The sequence below is a fragment of the Eufriesea mexicana genome, unplaced genomic scaffold (genome assembly GCF_001483705.2).
Source record: "Eufriesea mexicana isolate 0111107269 unplaced genomic scaffold, ASM148370v2 scaffold10389, whole genome shotgun sequence".
Classification (NCBI taxonomy): Eukaryota; Metazoa; Arthropoda; class Insecta; order Hymenoptera; family Apidae; genus Eufriesea; species Eufriesea mexicana.
Window position 1 is genome coordinate 128,610 of NW_016918048.1, and position 18,124 is coordinate 146,733.

Consider the following 18,124-nt stretch of genomic DNA (forward strand, 5'->3'; position numbering starts at 1 on the left):
GAAAACTTGTACATACTAGCCTATAATTTATTTATCTATGAATGCGAGAAGAAAGCGCGAATGACGAGATACGTAGCGGAGAAAGAGAGAGGATTATATTTAGTGTGCGTGATAGAGAGAGAAAGCGCGAGAGAAAGAGAGGGAGAGTACAAGTAAGCGAAGGAAGGGAGAGAAAGAGAGGGAGCGAGTGCGAGTGAAAGGGAAGGAGAGAGAGGGAGAGAGAGAAAGAGGAAAACGAAGAATGCGTAAAAGAAAGGTTTTGGCGAAACTACGGTGAAAAGCATTTTAGATGCTGATATGTACCTACTACGCGAATGAAAAGAGTATACAATAAAGTAAACAAATGTTTTCAAATTTTTCGTGTCTTTTTGTACAGCCTAACATATAGAACTTCGAAAATTACACTCGTGATATAATATCTCTCTTGATAAAACTTTCCAATATTATTATATTAATCAATTAAATTTTAAATAAACTTTGAAGAGTAAATTAAAAAATAATTTCAAAGTAGATTAATATTGAATTTTCATATACGTATACTTTAATGTTGGTGTATCTTATACGTATCTTATTCGTATCGTACGATAATTATTTCGAGAATGTTCTATATGTTACGCGCGGTAGCCATATTTTAATGTTCGACATACGTACCTTCTTTTAACGTTCTAAATTTGCTGCTATATTCTGAACCATGTTGATGACCCACATGATTGAATAATACCATCAAAATTATTTTTATTAATACTACATAGTTTAAAGTATATAAAAATAATATTCACTTTAACTCGATAAATTCGAATTTTCTATTTTTAAACTATATAGATTGATATACGCGTTATGACGCACTTACTCTAATCGAAAATTGCAATTTGAATAAAATATAATTGAAAGATCGAAAACACTTTCCTTTTATGCAATTTACGTTAACCATTTCACATTAAACATTTTTGATATTGCAAATTTCCTATTTTTACACATATTTTAATGTATTCTCAAAATTTATAACAAAATTTAACGGAGCCATATCACCCAATTCCGTATTAGTTTCAACTGACATATTCGATGTTCAAATCGAGCGCACTCGAAGTTCTCGATATATATCGAACGCGACGTACACTGTTCGATTCCGAAGTAGCTACATAACCTTGAATCATAATAATAACAAAAGCGTCGCGACTGAGTTTTGTTATCAAATATTGTGTGTGGTCCAACTCCGTTCCAGAAAACGCGCCGTTTTGTTGTGATGTGGAAAACGTGATTTTATCTGCAATTTTCTAAGGATGGGCGACATAAGGGCTGGCCTCGAGGAATTAAAACTCGACGGAGCCCTATTCGCCGATGTTAAATACTACGTCAGCGGCGAAGGTGATCCCAAGGTATGTCATTTCACCGTTTCCCGCGTTTTTCCTTTACCCTTGACATAATGTCATTGATTTCATGATATTGATGTTATTATATTCTAACGGTTAAAAATTGTGATCTACCCGTGATTACTTTAAATTAATTGCGATTGATACGAAAGAGGTTATAAAATGGAGTCAAATTTAACAGTGTGGACTCCTTGAATGTGAAGATGACAAGAGACTTTTTAAAAACTTGAATTTTACAACATTTTTTAACATATAATATCCCTTTATATTAAATTAATTTGAACATAGCAGTATTTTCTTCCATAATTATACAGTATATATAGAACTTTTTATTGACAATTTTAAGCTTAGTGATTAAAATTAATTAGTGATTTTAAGAAAATGGAGAAACAACTGATTTAATAATTAAGTATTTTTATGTACTTTAGGGTATATTTTAATTTTTTAATAAGCATTGCAGTAGTAGTTATACGAATGCATGATTTTAATATTAAAGTAAAAGCACATTTTAGAAACAAATCTTTTTTTAAATTGTTTGCAGATTTTAAATTTACTTCAAGAAGGAGGTGCAGAAAGATCAAATTATTTTAGTGATTTTGTTACACATTTAATAGCAGGCTATGATGCGCTGGAAAATGATATATCTGCTGCAAAGGATATCTATGAGATACCAGCAGTTACACAGAACTGGATTTTATATTCTGTCAAATGCAATAAACTCCTGCCGTATCCTAATCTAGAAATTTATAATCTATTGGAAATATTGCAAAATTGAATTTACTTAACATTAAATTTCCTTTCTTTTTTTTACAAACAGAATTATATCACTATAATCAATCACATTTCATTGATATAAAACTAATTAATTTCCTTAGCAATAACATTAATATAGGCCCCACTATTTTTCTCCTGAAGATACACAGTTATTTTCGAATGTACGTGCATGTGTATCTCAGGTAAGCCGTGCAGACAGTAAAAGTCTGTGGGCCATGATCACGCTCCAAGGTGGTAAATGTCAATTACGTTTAGATCGATATTGTACCCATTTAATTACTGGAAAGGCTGCCGGATTAAAATATGAAACTGCAATGAGACATCCTATTCAGATTGTAACTCCAGATTGGGTAACAGAATGTTCTAAAAAAGGAACTATTATAAGTGAAGTAGAATACCATCCACGACTTTTAATATATCCAAATAGTTCTACGGCCATGATTACTGGTTTTATGGATGAAGATACTGAAAACAGTACCATGCAAGAAGAACAAGATAGAACTAAAGCTGTGTTGGAACAACTTAAACAACGGATGCCTTGGAACCAACCAAGTCCTCCAGTATCTTCTAATACTCAGCATAGCATAAATACAGCTAATGCAACTGTAACCACAATCCCTTATACAACAAATGGGCAAAATAATATTAATCCACAGCAACAACATCTTCCACGATCAATTCCTACCACGAGTTTATCTAATGCTTCCACAATTGTGTCTTCTGTTTCCGAGCAAAATGTTACACAAACCAATTGGTTACCACAAGCTTCGCAACAAAATAATGTAGCTCAAATGAAATCTGTACCACAAATACAGCAACCAGAATTATCTCCGCAACAGCAGCAACAACAGCAACAAATGAATATGCAACATACATTATTACAACAACAACAATTAAATCAACAGCAGCAATTGTCTCAACAACTTACACAACATCAGCAAATGCAACAACAGCAATATACGCAGCAGCAGCTTTTAAATCAACAACAATCTCCACAGTTAACATCTCAACAACAATTAATAGGAACGCAGCAGCAACCACTTGCACAACAGCAATTGCTGCCACAACTGCCCCAACAACAAATAAATTCACAACTACCTCAGCATCAGATATCATCACCTCAGCAATTATTAACCCAACAACAAAAACAGCTAACCCAACATCAAATTCTTTCGCAACAACAAATGAGCCAACAGCAGCAGCATTTATCGCAACAGCAACAAATTACTTCTCAACAACAAATGGTCCAACAACAACAAGTACAATTAACATCTCAACAGCAACAACAAATAGTTTTGCAACAACAGCAACAAATTCCCACTCAGCAACCACAAATAGGAACACCACAGCATCAGTTGAACCAGCAACAAGCCCCTCCACAACAACTTACATCTGAACAACGACAACTTATACTATTGCAACAGCAGCAGCAGCAGCAACAGCAGCAACAAAAAATTCAACAAATTTCTCAACAGTTGCAACAGTCTGCTCCTCAAAGCTCACAGCAGTTCGTCATAAGAGACGGTCAATTACAACAACAACCTCAAAATCAACAGATAATGGGTCCCAATCAGCAAGGTTTTATTGTACAAAGAGATTCTCAATGGCAACAGCAACAATATCATTTACAACTGCAAAGGCAGCAACAACAACAAATTGGTCCTCAAAGACCAAGTGGACAATGGGCTCAGCAACCACCACAACCATCAAGGCAATTAATTCAACTGGATGCTCAAACACATCAACAATTGCAGCAAATGGATCCACAGCAAAGGGCTCAGTTTATTCAAAAAATCCAGAAACAAAGAAATTTATTACTGCAAAGGCAAATGCAGAATCGACAAGCTCAACAGGGTGCACATATTGCTGTCATAAGGAGCCCTGGAAAGCCAGTTCAGCCTGGCGGTTTATGGATCCAGCAGCCGCGTCCTCAAATGATAGGACCGCAGCTTGCGCAAACGCCTGGACAGAAACCGGTTCACACCGGGGTTCAACCACCAGCATTAACACCAATTAATTCTTCCAATCAGGTGATCGTACAAGCCGGTCAAAATGTACAAGGTCCACAAACCGGTCAACCTGGTCAAACGTTCCCACAGGGTCAACCTTTGACTCCTCAACACATAGCGCAATTACATATGCAAAAGCAACAACAAATGGCAAGGTTGCAGCAACTGCAACATCTACAGCAGCAGCAGCAGCAACAGCAACAACAACAACAGCAGCAGCAACAGCAACAACAGCAGCAACAGCAACCAGGTACACAACAGGAGCCTCCCTTGACCTCGTTGCCGAATAATGCTCAGATACCACCGGACCAACAGCTGGTTGTTAATGCAAAGACGAAAACCGCTCTGGCGAACATGCTAACGAATAGATTACAAGGTAGTGCTGCCGAAGGTAGTGCAGCTGGTCAATTGAGATTAATGACTGCGCAACACAGACCACCGCCACCGCCGTCTCAGGACCCACAACTCCTAGCGGCGTACCAGCGGAGAACCGTTGGGAATATCACAAACGGAGCGCCGCCCGGCGCACCGATAAAGATGCAATACGCTCCGGTGATGCCTCAAGCGAAAGCTCAGTTCTATGGTCACAATCCAAATCTGAAACGTACGGTCTTTCAGTTTCTCAAAAGCTCTTGATTAAGGCTGTATGATTTCTTTACCTGTTTCTGCTTCATATTCTACTTGGAAGGTTTCCGAAGTAGACGTTTGTCAACGCTTTAGTGGGATGTATCTCTGTGAAGATGAAAACGAAGTTCATCAAGAATTTCTCTATTCTTTTAACGTACATAGCTAATGTATATAATTACCTGGTGTCCCGGTGTACTTGGCTAGCTGTTTCTTTCCTATACTATCAATGTTTATAAACGAACTTCCAGTCTTTGGAAATTTATTCCTAAATAGTATGTATATAAAGTATATATAAACATTTTCTTACGCAGTCTCACTTTGAACAACTTGAAACTTGAAACATTTAGAACCATATGACGAAACCTTTCAAGCACAAACAATCTTATATCTCCTTTTCTTTTTTGCCGTTCATTTATTATGTCCACCTACAACGACAGGAAATCAGTCAAAAATAAAAGGACATAACAAATGAGCAATCTTTCTCTCTGTCTTTCTCTGTCTCTCACATCATTAATTCTTCTCCTCCCTGGTAACTTCACCTTTCTTCTCCAAATAACGAACTGTTATTTATTTCCAGTGCCACCAGATCTATTTTTGCTAGGTTGTATCTTTGTTATCGTCGAGTACGACGTGCAACGTCCAAACGATGTTTCCATATGGAAACAAGTGATCGAGAGACACGGTGGAGAGGTGGAACCGCAATATTGCACCCGTGCCACCCACGTACTTGCGATCACGCAGAAACATCCAACGGTGGTGCAAGCGCTACGCGAAGGGAAACGTTGCGTCAGTGCACATTGGCTATCGGATGTAGTCAGTAAACAGCAGGTAGTACCACCTTGGCACGCACTGCATTTTCCAACGTCATTCAGCTTGACAGAGCTTCCGTGCGCAAAACAGATCGTATCATTGTCTGGATTTGAAGGAGAGGAACGCGCGAAAGTGAAGTATATGCTGGAAGCGTTGGGAGCTAAAGTTACCAATTACTTCACCAGGCACAACACTCTCCTCGTTTGCAGAAGGTAGAGATGTTTTGTTACTTAAAGCACTTGCCCCTGCTTTTTGGATTTCGATTATTGACTTAATTATGCCGATGGGTATCGTAAAATGTTGGTGGACACGTTTAGAGGTGAATTTGACAGGCAAGAATGATGGAAGATTTTGTGTTCATGTTTGTCTTATCTGACTTTGTTTCTGACATATTACAGGGGTTGTTATGAAAATCTTTCTGTACATAATTATTATCTTTTTCTTTTCTTCTCTTTTTTTCTTTTTTAAGATATAGAGAAGAATGGAATGTTAAATTCCACTGGAGTGTTAGGTTTTGTTTCATTTGTTTCTCTATTTGTTACGTGTGAGACCTTTACATAAAACGTTTGGCATCAAATTTACCTGAAATAAAATTTAACGAAAATGTTTATAAGTAATCACCAAGATTTTACACGTGATACAGTATGCAGAGTGCAATTAATAACATTTGTTAAAAAAATTACAGAGACCCAAAATATCTATCATTTGGAAAGAACGTCAAATAAGATAAACATGTATGTAAACTTCTTCTATTTATCTTACGTACTGAATTCACCCTTTGCTCCAAAATAGAGCACAGAGTAAATGAAGTATAACCACGTTTTATGGTACCACGCGTGACGATCGATCATTCATAATTATCTACATCCTTTCATTCGATGAAAACCATTTCAGACCGGACGGTCAAAAGTATAAGAAGGCTCGAGAATGGCAAACAGGAGTGGTAAATGCTCAATGGTTAACGGATTTACTATGCGGGCAAATGAACGCGCTCCATCAAACCGAAAATCCAAAATATCAACAATACAGCCTGAGCAATCCCTTTAGATTGGATTATTCGCTAGTGCCTCATCTAATGGGTATCGTAAACTTGGTTAATTGTATTTTTTCCCGATGAGAAGATTGTCTCGTTTTCTCATCATTCTATTCGATCAAGATCTCTCGACTGGTATTAAAATAGTGTTTCTTTCAGCTGCATGGAAAATGCCAATAAACATAACTCAGGAATCATACGATAAAGTAAAGCAAGTTGGTCAGGGTCCAAATTCGATAAGAAAGTATAAGAAGCCGCGATTAGACGGCCCATTATTGAATAAAGACCCACATTTGTTGGGCTTGGACGAACCAATAGTCGTTAGTAATCCTGATCCTCCGCCTCCGGATAAACAGCCGAGAATATTATTCTCCGGTATTAATCCTAGGAAGCATGCAAAGGTAATGCATACGCTGAAATTTACTGATACAATAAAATCTCCGTACACGTGAATCTCAATTTATTAAATTGGCAATGTCGCTTCTGTAATTTGTATAATTTAAATGTTATAAATTAAAATAATTAAGCTCCTATAATTGATTCGTACGTTATTTGAGATTAAACATAGTTGTTTTTTAATATCATGTGCGTTAAAACAAAAGCATTTACTATTATACGACTTGCAAATATGGGTATTTTATTGTACAGTGTTCTATACAACAATGTAAGATGAAGTTGCTATTCGATTTGCCTACTAATTTGAACCATTTGCTTAACAGAGAATTCGGGAATTAGGTGGTGCACTGGCAGCCAGTTGGCGAGACGCAACTCATCTCGTGATGTCAGCACCGATAAGAACTGTAAAATTGTTATGTTGCTTATCACGTTGTAAATATATTGTCACGTTACAGTGGTTACTCGATTGTTCTGTGAGGAACACGTTTTTAGATGAAAATGGATACATACTTGGGGATCCAGAATTTGAGAAGAATTTTAATTGTAATATTGAAAAGGCTCTGGCAAGCCCTAATCGGGGGACAGTACTTAAGGTAATTTCTTTATTGATTTAACTGCTAGTTTGTGAGCGGCGTATATTGATGAAGAGCTCGTAAGATTATAAGACAGCTCGTGATGTAACATTTATGATAAATTATATCGTCACTCTTTGTTTCAAAACTTTGTTTGTCGAATAGGGTAAAATATTTTATGTTACACCAAGTGTGATACCATCGCCACCAGCGATCGCAGAAATAATCGAAAGCGCGGGTGGAACGATGGAAAAAACACGGAGATCTCTGGCACAGATCCAAGAAATGAATAGTAATAAATTAAATTATATCATCGTCACTCATGAAAACGATCTTCATCTTCTCTCAGACGTTTTACGTGCAAATATCAGTAAGTGGTGTCTGAAAATTTATTCTGCTTAATTTTCTAAGATAATATTGAAGGGTATACATATATGTAAAAAGTTTCATATCTCCTCACGTTTTCTTTTTTTTCTTTCTTTGAATATTTATAGGTGTGTTCAGTGCAGAAATCGTATTAGGAGCAGTTGCACGACAATACTTCCAAACTGAACAAATCTAAATATAGTGCAGTTTTCAAAACACTGCATTTTAATCCCTGATGTGGGCTTACTAAATTCTTAGTAAGCTATTTTGGAGATGAAAATTTTTGCTTACCTTCTTCAATGGGACAATAAAGAACATAATTTTATGATACAGGAGGAACTATTTTCACTGAAAACATTCCAAAACCTCTCCTTTCATGCTTCGTTTTCTGAAAAACGTATTTTATATAGTATCTTGATATAGATCATTTGATAGACTTGTTTTTTTTTCCTTTCTCTTTTTCGACATGAAAGCATATTGTTCATTCATGATTAAGAAGTATTGTTTTAATTAGCATTTTGTAGTCATTTTTTTCCACGATGTCTGTCTCTCTTTACGCGCGTATATTTCTCATCTTTTTGTCGTATATACCATATACACATATCATTCTAGTTTGTATCATTGTACACTTATTTTCTTCTATTCTATGTTTCACTTACCATTGTCTTTATACAATAAGAAATGATTTATGTGTAAGAGTGTATAATTGAAAATAAATAGAAATATGCATCATTGTGTTCTGATTGTGTTACTAATCGCGTTATGTTATTCTCAGTTTTATTAAAATCATTTAGAAAGCATCTTTATGTGCATTGAATTGTATAAATATAGTTTGTTCATACTCGACAAAATCACTTATTGTACAACAAATCGAGCTGATATTGTAAGAAAAGTACAAACATTTATAATAATCGAATAGTTTAGGATCGATTGTAGAATAAGTAAGAAAGAATTCTCCACAAATTTATAAGTCTATGTACAATAATGTATAAAGCTATATAAGAATAATTATGAAAGAGGGGCAAAGGATATATTTTATGCACAGGGAAATGATTCAGATGTATGTAAACATGACCAATTTACGTGCTAAACTTATTTTACAAAATGTAAGAGCGAAAACTATGTCAATAATAAATATTATATACGATCAAATATAAAATAATTAAATTACATTATATTATCTATTCTTACAGGTAAATCGTATTTTTGTACACTTCTGATCATCGACATCGAAGAATATTGCACAAGTAATAAATCACGGTACAAATATAAACAGTCCAAAAGTGTTGTATGTATTGCTTAAAAATTCCATTTTTTACAATGACATTGGACCATTTCAATTATCCATTGGTACGTAATGCAACGAATAAATCAACATTGCTTTATAACACGACCTTAAGAAATCAAAATAAGAGTAAAGCCACTGTAACATCTGCAATTAAACGATTCGCTGATTGATTTGGTATCGTTCAAAATATTAAAAGCAAACTGTTCAACGTCTGATATCGTAAGACATCTGTGTTTGTATCCAGTTCATGTATTTCGCGACGTCTACGTAAACGACGTATTGCGTTAAATCGCAAGGCATAATCTCATTGTAGGTCCCTAGGGACATCGAAACGACCCCTCGAAGGTAATAACGATTTGTAATGATGTCGTGTATCACGAAACCGCTACCGCTGTCGCCATTACAAGGTCCAGTTCCATCTCTGAAGCCGGCGCAAAACGTTCGGTTCGAGGTGACTGTTATAAAGTTGTCGTTACTCCTGAGGCAATCCTCCTGTAATTTATTCGTTCAAGCATTTCGAATTTATACGCAAACATCGATCATTGTAGATGTGGGAAAATCGCGATAATCTCTATCTAGAGTTAGAAAATTTGAATGGAAAATGATGAAGTTTAAGCTGAGTATGTATAAGAATGGTTTAAATGTTGTATCCAGAAATGAATGCAAATAGAATGATACTTTGAACTTCTGTACAAGTTACAAATCTGGCTACAGGAAACAAGATTCTTAAAAATATTGTTCAGTATATATTTCTATGTCCGATCTGTATTACTCTAAATATTTGAATCATTTATAACGTGAAAAGTTTAATGATATCAAATAAGTTTGACTTTTCCATGTTTAAACTGCTCAGAAAATCAAAGTAATAAAAACTAAGTGATACAAAAAGAAGAAAATATTAGTATTCATACTGTCGCATAGATATGAATGAATAAGACATAATTCCTTCACTTCCTAAAATCATTCCTACAATCAACCAGAAAGCCTATTATAAACATTAAACTTTGCGAACATATTTGCTACATTTGAACTTTTCCTATAAAATTTAGAGATCCACGTTACCTATGTAATTCCACATCTAGCATACAAAATAAACGTTTTACATCCTATTCCACGATATAAATTATTACACCATCGTGATAAGTTTCGTTAATCATATCCATAATTAATCACAAGCAGTAAACAAAATTACAAAAACTGGTTTTACCTGAGATATGATAGGTGACTTCGATAGTCGAGGCTCCTGAACGTAACGATTTCCCAGCTCATCCTGACCCCAACCTACTACACTGCCAATCATACCAACAACGTTCTCCAGTTCCGAAGATCCTGACCAGAGACAAATTGGTCTTATCACTGCACTGTATTCTACCCTCTGTTTCAGAATGAACACGGCTAGATCCGAATCAGCGTTGTCATCCATGTTATAATTGGGGTGAACTTTGTACTCTGCTACTTCTCGATTCACCGAATCTTTCTCATTCCAGTCTCGAAGTCGATAGCGTCCCAAAGCTACCATAAATGACGAGGGATGTAAATCCGCTTTGTCGAATTTGGTACAGTGCGCAGCTGAAAGAAAATAGAGATAGTTTCGAAGGTAAACAAATTTTCGATCTTGGAGTATTAATTCTATAAATTATGAATTTTACTTAGCAAACTATAGTTTTCCTTTTTGGTTATACATTAACCGAGAAGTGCCTACAGGCTAAATCTATCAAGTAATAATTAATTGACTCATAATACGCAAGGTATACTTCCCGATTTAGCTTTGGTTATACATGGAAGATGGTAAAACGTAGCTTAGTCATGATAGAATGAATAAAATTTTGTGATGTTTTTTTACAGTTCTTCTTCCATTCACTGCTAACACAAACACTTGTATCGAGTCAATTAAATATCGATTAGCTCAGTTAAATATATTATATTATAAATAAAAAATAGAGCGCGTTTATAGCTTCTATTTGCTATTTGTATTCAATTCTTATCTGAAAGCTTAAGAAAGAAAAATGGAGCCTTCTAAGTCTACAGAAATTCACATACCTGTTATAACATGCCTGTTCGACACCAACGATCCCCCGCAATAGAATCCAAAATTGCGTTTAGAAACAAAAATTGCAGCCACCCAGGGCCACTGACCAGGTCTTGTTTTTACACCTCCAGCAATTAGAGGGTTGACCTTGTTCAAGTTACTCGGTCGACCGCAGTCCAGATTATTTTCCTGTTTATTTACCGGCGTGGTTGTAGCAACTGTTGAAATGGGTTGACGCGGTACTGTTTCTATATTCGTGGTTTCTCTATTTACAAGTGGGTACGTTCCAGGTGGGTACAGCGTGTGATTTAGAGTGATGATGGTAACAATTGGTCCATTTCCTGGAATTAAATAAATAATCAATTCGTCATTTATCACAAGTCAATTTAGCTAACTGCAAGTGAACACTAAATCAAATTACTAATTTGTGTGTCACATATATTATCATATTTTATATTACATGTAGAAGATTATATTTTGGTTTTAAGCATGAAGATGTATGTTAATTCTCATGGAATAATTATCATTTTTGCTAAATTAATATATACTGCTATTTAAAAGGTGCATATGTAAGAATTTGAAAATTATTAAAGAGAACGAACAATGTAAACATCATCTCTTGACTCTGAGAAAAGCATATATACCACGAGGAGCCGAACAGAGGAGTTGATTGTTGAGCCACAAACCGGTTAAGGAGGGAATTGGTTCACGAAGAGGAAAATAGATTTTGTACCTCAGGGGCTTGCCCTGCATAATTGCTTGAACCGTCCTTCCCGCCGGCTGATTTAATTCTAATCGTCCAACATATTTCTGAAACAAAAACAGATTATATCTATCAATTCGATGTAATCCTTTAACAACCTGTATTTACTTTCATTGATACTTAAAATGAAGTACAGAATTAAAATTCAAAACTTTCATTCAAGTTTTTCTTCCATTTTGCAATATTAATTAATATTAATAATTTATATTTTTCATTTTATTTAAAATTAAAGATATTGATTATACAATACACCATTAACGCGACACTAAACTTAGTCAACAAAATTATTCAACAATTATTCAAGTCAATTATACAACACTATCTCTTAGAACTGAGACTGTAATTTTGATGTCAATACATCACAGAATGTTTCGAACAGCGAATTCATCAAAGAGTTATCTTATCTAATTTTACAATTATACATAATACGATTTCGCATACGTAATACATAGTAGTCACGTAGTTGACAAGATAAGAACAAGGTAAATCAATAACTATCGAAACAACTCAATTATAGTTATCACATGGATAATTTACTAGAACCGAAAATAATTTTTACTTCAAAGATTAAAATTTTCTATTAAAAGATCTCTTTACCGTGGGCAATGCAGCGGCTATGCTCATTTTGACACTCAATTGCAGGGCTACTCCTTTAGGCGGTGATCGTATCTGGATAAGTCCAACCGTTTCATTATTAGTGTCATTCTGAATATACTGGAAGTAATCGGAACACGGCGACTGGCAGGCTACTTCTGCAATTAGTTGAAGAAAGTGCACCAATAGAACAGCCTTGACAATGACACTGACCATTCTAGAACACTGACATAACACGAACATTTTACAACCAATTGATTATTATTTCAAATATAAAACTTTCAATTGAAATTAGATGTTTCATTTAAAACTATATAAAAGTATACTATTCAATAACAATTTTTAAAATTCATTGTACCGATTGTCACCGATTTAGTGAAACAAAATTTCTTCATTCTCTTTTCTACTACAGAACACCGAACAGAGGAAAATGGACGACATAACTGGAAAAGAAAGTAAAGAGAATCTGCTGATCCTCAGAAAACATTGTGCGTAACATGTGTGCTCAAAGAAAAGCAGAAGCTTTACAATAAAAATTCGATAATGTTTATTCCAGCAAGCGATAACCTCTGTGAAAGACTCAATGTCGCAACTTCACGTATGATTTTCATGATGTAAGAAAAATTTAGCACGATTTTGCCACTCGAGTTCTTCAGAACTGAAGTTCGATGCACCAATCATACGAAGTGGTTTTCAACTGTGGTAACTCTATCCCGTTTAACTAGTTCAATTCCTCGTTTTAACCCTCGAGTACTTCACCATAATCACGGCTACTCACATATTCCTCAAGATTTATTCGAACAAGCACCGTAGGATAGCAACTTCGTCATCATCGAATTTCAGTTCCGCGTGAAATCCTCGAAACGCAGATCAATCACTGTCAGTCATCGAATCACATCGAGTGCAAACACGTGAAACGCTATTGCATCCTTCTAGTACACTAAACTCTCGGTTCCATCGGTTTCACGATTCACAGGATTATCCAAATATAGTTGAAAATGTACCTCGCACGTTCGACAATCTTGTATGATTTATCAACTGATTATTCCCAAAGAAAATGCGCGCGTAGATTGCTATTTACGTCTCATCTCGCGAAGGATCATCTTTGTCGACGAAGGTCCATTGAGCTACTCTGCACAGAGGCGAGCCTCTCGACTTTATATCGACCGTTCTTGTCGAGATGAAATTAGTCAGGGTCGACCTGAAGCAGGTTGTCAGTCACCTCTGTGGGTACAGTCTCAAAGAACTCGCAAAAAAGCTACCGGAGAATCTCAGTGTCCGCCTCTCAACGGTTCCATGCCTCCACGCCAATGGTAGTGGGACATCCCCGGTGCTACTACCGCTTGGCCGCTTCATTTGTATGGAGAAACCACTATTCTGCAAAGCGATGACGGAACGCAAAAGAAGGAACGCTTTGACGATGTTACCCTCTCCTATAGACTCGATTCTAATGAGTCATATTGGGCACGGAAGTTGCACCAAAACGGCGTAATTGTTACGATACTCTAACATCCGGAAGATTGGCCATGTCACAAGAGTAAACGGGGAATACTTGTGGATATTCATTTTATCATTCCCATCTTTTACTTTCCTTATGACATTTTGATATGTCATCGAATAACATAAGTATGTGTAACATTCTTCTTTTTCCTTTCTTACTTTTATACACAGAACGTGTTAATAAAGATTAATTAAATGATTTGTTGATAAATTTAACGAGATGAGAATTCCTCGAATGCTTACTTGTAAAGATAGAATATAATAATAATAATAATAAAATAGTTACTAGGTAGGACTTAAAATTTGGACTTGCTTCGAGTGTCTGTTCAGAAGTAATTTTTGCAAGTAACGCGAGTTAATTGTGCTTCTTGTATACTGCACCGCTTCCCACGATGATTCCTCGTTACTACGTACTTTCCTGGTTAGGTTGTCCCATAAATATCCAATTTATTTTCACGGGGTTACCAGCTGAGTGCGGGGGTCATAAAACATTTTAACTACCGGATTTCTCCAGATTTATTACCACACCCTAATTAACTTGCTTTTAATAACATATTACGTCCTATAATCCGTTTGCATTTTCTTCCATTCAAGATTCCATACTTTTTCCTGGGTGCAATTAAACCTTGGGACAATAGTGCATACGTGCATAAATGAAAATAGTAAAAAGAAATTTAAAGTTGATACCTAATATTCATAAAATATTTCAAATGACATAGAAATAATACCTGCGGTTTCTTACGTTCAATGTTAATTCCTGTAAATCTATTTGCGGTCAATTAACTTCTGCTATACCACGTCATTCGACTATTGAATATTCCACATATGTTTGTTTCTTATCTATGTGGTTTTGCTAATAGTTTCGTTGTTAGTGTCGGTGGGTTTTTCCAATAACTGTAGCAACTTTGCTTAGTTTAATGTTCTGTGAATGTACTTTTACCTTCGTTTATTTGGATATGTTTTCTTACGTTCGTGAATGTATTCGGGAGTATATACCTCCAATTTCGGATGCTGTGTTTGTATTCGAAAATTTGTTTGCTCTTTGTTTACTTTACTCTCCGCAGCTACATTACGTCCATTTGTGACCACCTGCTTTGTTGCTTGATTTCTTACTACATATATCCATTGTGTTTTTGCTCAGAAGGAAGGAGATTATTAGATCGATGAACCGGAATTTAAAGTCGGATTTTATTTCATAAGAGTTAATTCCTCCTGTCGATCGTATCCTTTTTTTTTTAGAAATGTCTCTTCCACCTCGAGAAATTTATTACTTATAACAGAGAGAAAATGACATTCGGATGTTGTCATTCGGACTTAGTTGCAAGGTGAAATATACGATGCGTAATTAGGAGTATCTTATTTGAATCGTCCTTGTAAATACGACATAACCGTTATAGAGTGTCAATTTAAAATTTATAATAGAAATTCGAGACTCGATATAATTATATTTTAATGTGTGTACCTTAATAATAGAAACACGTTGATCGAAAACGTGTAATTAATGATTGCATAAAAATCCTGTATCTCAATGACATGAGCCACGACTCTCTGATTCTCATTAATAAACATTATTACAGCATCACGGAGAATTACACGAGAAATTATATATTAACGTACAATTGTGCGTAATACAACTATGATAAGATACAAACCTAACTGCTGATATAACTGTTAATTACGAATAATAAAATCATTTCCATAAACTAACAAATGATGATCATATTTGCTCTGTATTATATGATTTACGGAATAAACTGCGAATTACTACAGTAAGCCACAAATTTCTGTACCAAATTTTTTTATCAACTTAATGATAATTATAGATATTATTTATAAATAATAATATTCGTGATAATTGATAATTAATAAAATAATCTGCACGATTCGCATGATTTGCTTCGCTGAAAAGAAAAGAGAAGGATAATAATAGCTTTCAAGGAAAATTTGAAAAGTTGAAAGTGCATACGTGCAAGAAATAACAAAATACTGGTAAAACACGTTTCTTCGTTTTCCCCGAAACGTTGTCAAAATCAATCGCAATAGGTCAAGGAACTTTAAACGTAATCCATCTTCACCAATGTCAAAATTTTGGTTTCCCAGTAGAATATCATTACGTCATGAGAATTCCGGATACGTTTATTATCAGTAGTTGATCGGGAAATCCTACAATTATATGGAAACCTGGATAAATCAGTACATAAAATAAGGAAAACGTTAACATCGAGTTAAGCATCTGACTGACTTTCGTTCTCATAAAGTATATTATACTGAATTCCACGAAAATATATAGATTCACCGGTACATTCATCAAATTGCAAGAAAATTTCCCATATGATTTTTTTACTTCAAAGCAGGATTATTACATTGTGTTACAGGATTATCACATTTAGATTATTAAAGTCTTAAGATTGGACGTCCGGCTTTAATTATTTGTTTTCTTTCTTCTTTCTTTGTTTTAACAGAACTGGTGTTACTACATCAGCTAGAGTCATTACATCAATGTTATATAAAAATTGGAGATTCGCTTCTAAATTATTATGTTCGATGATTGAACAAAAATAAAAAAACAAATATATACATTCTGATCGGACTTAAATATAGAAATAATATATTGGTTTCAAAATAAATCAAGACAAGACCAGAACCAATTAACTAAATAACCTAAATAACTTCCTAAATATATAATCACTTTATAATTTCCGATAATATAAAGACTGAGAAAATATAATAATATCTTATAATACACACAATTTGTATTTTATAATACAAATTTTTTTTCAAATTTGACTTCGATATAATGGCTTCTTATTACAAAAATATGGCGCTGGTATCAATGCATTCAGGTGAAAATATCATTTCTATCAGAACATGAAATGCCAAGAATTCTTTGTCCGCGCGAAATAAAAAACTAGGCAAGATTTCCTTCTAACATTTTAACATGCGTTCCTAGCATTATACTCAGTTTCTTTAACATCCGACTCTGGAAATGCACGCGATGTATCGTAGAAATCTTTTCGCTGCACTTATAACAAATTTTTTTTTTAATATTGAAAATGTAACCTCCAAAGAATCTGCATAAATGTCTTCACGTATGAGAATGTTAATTGTAAGATATGCTTAGCAAACTGTCGAAAAAATACATTACACAAGCATGAATTTTTCATCTAACATACAACCCATAATTCATATATATATATACGAACACAAATGAAAGATAAAATTTCCTTTCCAATATTAGAACCAAGTATATTAACAAATAAATAAATTCAGAACTATAACCTTCCTGTTCTTTTTAATTATATGTCTCTTATTTTTTCCAAATAAGGAAGAAGTAACTCATTCCACGGATACTTACCCCGCCATATTTACCATTAATTCTTCTAAAGACATCCAAATAACGTTTGTACGAAACAGAACACGTTATTTCACGCAAAATGGACATCTTTTGGCAGAAATCTACGAAATTAAATACAAATTGAATAATATGGCCGCATTCGAGAAATATTCTTTGGGTGCACGAATATGCGTTTTTAGGACTCACCTGTGGTCTTGTACCATATTTGTGAAGATATTTTAACGTCTGCCTGCAGCCGTTCAACCGGCTCCTGGAACACTTGATGAATTTCCGTTTTCCTTTCTTGAGACCTGTTTCCCCTGCTTCTGGGAATAACATCGTCAAACTTTTCAAACGGACATTTGCGTAGTATTATTCATTATTAATATGAAGTTTTTAGCGGGACTTCGATCTATTTTCACGATGAGATATTGACGAATCAAAATAACACAAATGATACGATGTATCGATTCTCCAATGGCAAATTCGTGTTTAAATCTCTAATCGAAAACGAACCGCTTACAATTGGTAGGTCATGCGTGTTGTGTAACACGATTAAGAAATGTACTAATATCAATATTGATATAAATAATGAATTATGTAAATCATATCACTTCTATGGTTAATATTGATTTTATTATATAATAAGTAAATAAATT

General features: G+C 34.7%; 2 protein-coding genes across 6 annotated transcripts; one reads left to right on the forward strand and one right to left on the reverse strand.

The window, feature by feature from the left end:
* Positions 1-1,168: 1,168 nt before the first annotated feature.
* Positions 1,169-8,164, forward strand: Ptip (PAX transcription activation domain interacting protein). The gene is made up of 9 exons (XM_017908324.1): positions 1,169-1,376; positions 1,912-2,096; positions 2,263-4,757; positions 5,358-5,802; positions 6,485-6,669; positions 6,783-7,024; positions 7,343-7,612; positions 7,757-7,961; positions 8,086-8,164. The coding sequence occupies exons 1-9, from the start codon at positions 1,281-1,283 to the stop codon at positions 8,151-8,153; spliced, it is 4,191 nt and encodes a 1,396-aa protein (XP_017763813.1). The 5' UTR covers positions 1,169-1,280; the 3' UTR covers positions 8,154-8,164.
* Positions 8,165-9,296: 1,132 nt separating this feature from the next.
* Positions 9,297-17,897, reverse strand: LOC108553436 (serine protease gd). Of its 5 annotated transcripts, none has more exons than XM_017908330.1 (6): positions 17,673-17,897; positions 12,635-12,856; positions 11,919-12,084; positions 11,286-11,615; positions 10,453-10,814; positions 9,297-9,737 (listed from the first exon to the last, which is right to left on the reverse strand). In XM_017908330.1, the coding sequence occupies exons 1-6, from the start codon at positions 17,802-17,804 to the stop codon at positions 9,450-9,452; spliced, it is 1,500 nt and encodes a 499-aa protein (XP_017763819.1). In that variant the 5' UTR covers positions 17,805-17,897; the 3' UTR covers positions 9,297-9,449. The 5 variants fall into 5 exon arrangements, with proteins under 5 accessions (XP_017763819.1, XP_017763817.1, XP_017763814.1 ...); XM_017908328.1 differs by lacking the exon at positions 17,673-17,897 and adding an exon at positions 13,894-14,224 and having other exon boundaries at positions 9,298-9,737; XM_017908325.1 differs by lacking the exon at positions 17,673-17,897 and adding an exon at positions 13,636-13,887 and having other exon boundaries at positions 9,298-9,737.
* Between the last annotated feature and the right edge of the window lie 227 nt (positions 17,898-18,124).